The sequence below is a fragment of the Oncorhynchus clarkii genome, chromosome 28, assembly GCF_045791955.1.
Source record: "Oncorhynchus clarkii lewisi isolate Uvic-CL-2024 chromosome 28, UVic_Ocla_1.0, whole genome shotgun sequence".
Lineage (NCBI taxonomy): Eukaryota > Metazoa > Chordata > Actinopteri > Salmoniformes > Salmonidae > Oncorhynchus > Oncorhynchus clarkii.
The window spans coordinates 14848536-14854063 of NC_092174.1; the positions used below are offsets into that span (position 1 = coordinate 14848536).

The window sequence follows — 5528 nt, forward strand, 5'->3', positions numbered from 1 at the left end:
ACACACACACACACACACACACACACACAGTGCGAGAGGGACACACAAAAAGCATCAAATACCTTGAAATCTATTTGCCCACCCAGTGGTGCTATCAGGTACAGCCTGCTGTCCTTCAGGTGGTGTTGTCCATGGACTACAGTCAAGGCCATTGTACAACTCACACACACACCTCTATGGATTTCCTAGAGACATCTAGTGTAATAGGTAACACTGGCAAACATGTAACAGGAGGGCGGTGTCTTGGCTGCACTTGCAAATCAGTCATCCCCACTGCTCCTATGCTTCATGTCCCTCCCCATGGCTTGTGTGGAGCACCATATAAATAATCTGAATCAGAGTTTAGGATTCCACAAGCACAGTTTCCAGAACCTCCACTGTCATCTAGCTGAGTTCTCTCTGCCAGGGAGTTAACACTAAACCTGGCCATTAGCCCTCTCTAGCACCAGGCACCTTTTGGTCTATTCTCCACACAGATATTTGCCACGAGCATCTTAAACAGCCATGATCATCACTGTCTCTTTGATTTGGGTTGTGGTGATCAGCTTTTGCTGCTGTCTGTGGCTTGCTCTGGGGATCCGTAAGAGGTAAGCAGAGACCCACGCATTTTATAGTAAAATGTCTTTACATGCCAAATGTTGAATGGTATTCAATGTTTGATGGTCAACAATCTAATGAAGAACACAGCATAATATTGTGGAATGGAACATGTGTCTGATAATGTGAAGGCTTTGGGTGTGGTATTCCTTTTAAATTGTACAACAACGTGCTTCTACACCTGCATTGCTTGCTGTTTGGGGTTTTAGGCTGGGTTTCTGTACAGCACTTTGAGATATCAGCTGATGTACGAAGGGCTATATAAATACATTTGATTTGAATTGAACGAAACATATTTACAGCTGATGCTTTTATTGTTTTCTTTCTTTGATGTTATATGGTTTTATTTGTGTCACCTGTATTGCTCTTAAAATATAAATGGGTTCCATGTTGCAAAAGGTTATTCGTTTTTATGGAGACTTTAGTGATGTCTACTTGCCAAAAAAGCCAGCTGTAATTTTGTGACATGTAGTACTTTATTTTCTTGTACAAACCTGATAGTTATGTATAAGTGGTAGTGTTATTCTGAGATTGCTGCAGTGGCATTGGGTTTTGTTCTGCTGGATGTGACTTACAACTTTCCAAAGTTTTGTAATTTGAGCACATCACTAGATTCTGACATCACCTTGTTGTTGTTTGCTTTGGGTTTATACGACAACATTTACATTAGGTTCAGATACAAGTATGGATTCATTGGACATCTTTAAGTGTCCTTTGGATGTTGTATTTTAAACATCTCAACATCACCTTTGTGTTTCCTATGTTCAAGTATTTCCGATGGCTTGCTTTGGGCATTGCTTTATCATTGCTATGATGCTAAATGATTGTTGTTGCTCTTCAAGAAAACCAGGTGAACCACCTGTGGAAAATGGTTTGATCCCATACCTCGGCTGTGCAGTCCAGTTTGGAGCCAACCCCCTGGAGTTTCTCCGGAGCCGACAGAATAAATATGGACACATCTTCACTTGCAAGATCGCTGGCAAGTACTTTCACTTCCTGTGCGACCCTTTCTCCTACCACGCCGTCATCCGCCAAGGCAGGCATCTGGACTGGAAGAAGTTCCACTTCTCTACCTCGGTCAAGGTAAAGACATGCCTAACTATGAATTGTTGTTCAACTAAATATTTGCTGATGATGAGTTAATCTATCCATATCTGTCAATACAGGCTTTCAAGAGTATTAAATGAAACCTCTCTTTGTCTCCACCCAGGCTTTCGGCCATGACAGCATGGACCCCAGACACGGTTACACCACAGAGAACCTCCACCAGACCTTCATGAAGACCTTGCAAGGTGAAGCCCTCCCTTCGCTCATCGAGACCATGATGGAGAACCTGCAGTCGGTCATGCTGCAGTCAGACACCCTCAGCCCCAGCAAGGATCGATGGGACGTGGATGGCATTTTCGCCTTCTGCTACAAGGTCATGTTCGAGTCGAGCTACCTGACACTCTTCGGCAAGGATCTGGGTAACGACAAGAATGCTGCGCGCCAGGAGGCCCAGAAGGCTTTGGTCCTCAACACTCTGGAGAACTTCAAGGAGTTCGACAAGATCTTCCCGGCGTTGGTGGCTGGGTTGCCCATCCATGTGTTCAAGAGTGCCCACTCTGCAAGGGAGAACCTGGCTAAGACCATGCTGGCTGAGAACTTGAGCAAACGCGAGAATGTATCGGACCTGATCTCACTGCGCATGCTGCTGAATGACACCCTGTCGACCTTCAATGACCTGAGCAAGGCCCGCACCCACGTGGCTCTGCTATGGGCCTCGCAGGCCAACACGCTCCCGACTGCCTTCTGGAGCCTGCTCCACATGATTAGGTATGTACAGATGTTGGATCTTAATTTGAGCCAGCTTACTACAGCAGGAAACGTGTCCTGCAGCAACAGGACATTTGAATTATTATGTGGATTACAATTCATGGACATTTCTATAGGGGTTGATACATTTTTCATTAGGGCAAAACAAGTCTGAAATGTCAATCCTTTTTAAAACTCAAATACAATACAAGTTTGCATTTCCTGCATTGTGTGTGTGTGTGTGTGTGTGGGAGGGGGGGGGGGGCTATCTTGTTCAAACAGCTGAACATAGATGCTGTGCTCATTAGGGTGGAGATAAGGGCTGAGCAATGTATTTTGTAACAGTCCTGTACAGTAAATTGGCATTCTCAACTACTGACTGCAACTTAGTGCTAGCTCACAGTAACTCCTGCGATAACAGAGGTGTCAAGAACGACTCATTGGAGAAACATAGCATTCCCATTTCCATAGCATGTCATAGAGCTGCAGAGAACAACCTGGTCCAAAGTGCATGTTGGGAATATTTTGATACATGATCTGTATAGTCTGAACTTGATGGTTTGACTTACCTTCCATCTTGTCTTGCCTCTTCAGGAGTCCTGAGGCTATGAAAGCAGCCAATGAGGAGGTGAAGAATATTCTGGACAGTTCAGGTCAGCGTGTCGACCCTAGCAAACCACAACTCACTCTCTCCCGGGAGGACCTGGACAACATGCCTGTAATAGGTAAGGGGAAGCTGCAATATACCAAAACTGATTTAGTAGATATTTTTCCAAAATCATGTTTGACACCAAAGTCAAGCTGTCCAGTGAATATGGTATTATAAAGAACCATGTCTTCTTGCCCTGCAGACAGCATCATCAAGGAGGCCATGCGTCTGTCGAGCGCATCAATGAACATCCGAGTGGCCAAAGAGGACTTCCTGCTTCACCTTGATAACCAGGAGTCGTACCGCATCCGCAAAGATGACGTCATCGCCCTCTACCCCCAAATGCTCCACTTTGACCCAAAGATTTATGAGGATCCCTTGGTGAGTGATGCTCAGTGTCTTCCCTTTAAAGATGAAAGGCCATATAACTAGGGTTAGGAGTGTGTCAGTCTTTCCTCTAACTCCCCTCTCTCTGTCAATCCACAGACCTACAAATACGACAGATATCTTGATGACAACGGCCAGGAGAAGACAACGTTCTACAGGGAGGGACGCAAGCTGAGGTACTACTACATGCCTTTCGGCTCAGGGGTGACCAAGTGCCCTGGGCGCTTCTTCGCCGTGCATGAGATCAAGCAGTTCCTGGCGCTGGTTCTGTCCTACTTCAACATGGAGCTCCTAGACTCAGCCGTTAAAGTGCCTCCTCTCGACCAATCACGTGCAGGTCTGGGGATCCTGCAACCCACCTATGACGTTGACTTTCGATACAAACTGAAAACTCAGTAAGACGGACTCCACTGATCTACTTTCTTAATAATGTAAATTGTACATATTGCATATTTAAGAATTGAAGCCACAATGATGTACATAGGCTGCAATGTATTGTTCTAATGTCTTTTTGAAGTTGATACGCAAAACAAAAGCCACAGAGTGGTTTGTGATCGCCTCAGAATGGTAGCACTGGCAAAACGCCCATCCCATTTCGAAAGTGACATTGGTAGAACTCCATATAAGTGTTATCAGTAATATTTACTGCATCTTCCAGTTAATCATCATAACTATATCCTTATTGTCGACCTCCATCTTTGAACTGTGAAATCATTCAACATTTCAGAGGTAATTCTGTTTGTGACCCTCACTATCAGTAGTTAGTTGGTAAATGCCACTATTTACTGTGATGTTGAATGGCTCTAACTACACCGACTGAGTAGAGTAATGTACATTGTAGTTCCATTGAAAGATTCCCTCTGCTAGGATGAAATACATTTTGGTAATTTGTATTAATGTTTACTTTGATATACTGTACAAAACAAGCATTAAAATGCATGAAATGTTTAATTTGATATACTTCATAAAACTAGTATAAAATCAATATATTTCTATAACAGTGTATTGTGTCATTCATTTGTTCATTCAGTCATTAGTTCATTCAGTCATTCAGTCATTAGTCAGTCATTAGTTTGACCACACTCGCATGGTATTAGGTAAATCAATAAACCACAGATAAGGCATCTCTCTCTCTCTCCTACATTGGAAGGTAATGTGGTACACCAGGTGATGGTGTCCCATCTCAGGTCCATAAGGGCTTTGTGGTTAGTACTATTTGGGTTTTAATTAGAAGACTAGCCTTGGAATGAATAATTTAGAAGATATCAAGACTATGACAAGATTCAGTAAATAGACCTATAGAACAATGGGTCAGCTCCTAATGTCCTGTGGTAACTTGTCCAAGTCATCATTAGATCATAAAACATTGATCGTTGCATAGATACAGTCAGGTCCATAATTATTGGCACCCTTGATAAAGATTAGCAAAAAATACTGTATGAAATTAACTATATTGTATGTAAGAAACGGGAAATTCTATTATTTTATACAATTGCTCAGAGAAAGAAGTTATACAAGAAATCCAGTGACATGTATTCATGGGTGCCAAAGGAAGCCAGTCTTCCCCAAAAAAATGACCAAGAAAAAAATTTGAAAAACATAGCATTTTTTTTATTTTGTCTCTGTGTTTTTCATAATTTTCCTTCAATTCGCAAGAGGCTGAATGTATCTCACCGGAGAAAGTATCCAAATGAGTAAAACAGCGCCCCTCTGTCTCTGTATGTGTAGGCCATCTATCTAATGTTGTCTGGTCAAAAAGAGCATGACATTGTTGCCGCCCATAGTATTTAATACAAGGGAAGCCAGTGAGCATTTGGCCTCCCTTGATAAAAAAAAGTATAAAATAATAGCCAATCAGTGTTGAGCTTAACTGAGTGAGCTCAACTGTGAATGGTCCTGGCGCACCAACAAAAGTGTCAAGGGAAGCGAGTTTGGATTTGGCTTCACTCCTATTACATCGCATTGAGAGAAATACGTGATTGACAGAAACAACTTGTTGCATCTCATTGTGTTGTCGTCCTCCGGTGGCTAGGTAGCTAGCTAAAATTGGCACTTTCCTAAATTAGCAATAATGTTGATAGGGATTCAGACTTGTGGCTTT

The 5528-nt window shown here is 42.7% G+C and overlaps 1 protein-coding gene across 1 annotated transcript; it reads left to right on the top strand.

Annotated features, from left to right (window-relative positions):
- Positions 1–352: 352 nt before the first annotated feature.
- On the top strand, positions 353–4422 carry LOC139386880 (cytochrome P450 7A1-like). Its single transcript, XM_071132742.1, has 6 exons — positions 353–587; positions 1440–1680; positions 1808–2412; positions 2986–3116; positions 3243–3421; positions 3527–4422. Exons 1-6 carry the CDS (start codon positions 505–507, stop codon positions 3824–3826), a joined length of 1539 nt encoding a protein of 512 aa, XP_070988843.1. The 5' UTR covers positions 353–504; the 3' UTR covers positions 3827–4422.
- Positions 4423–5528: the final 1106 nt, after the last annotated feature.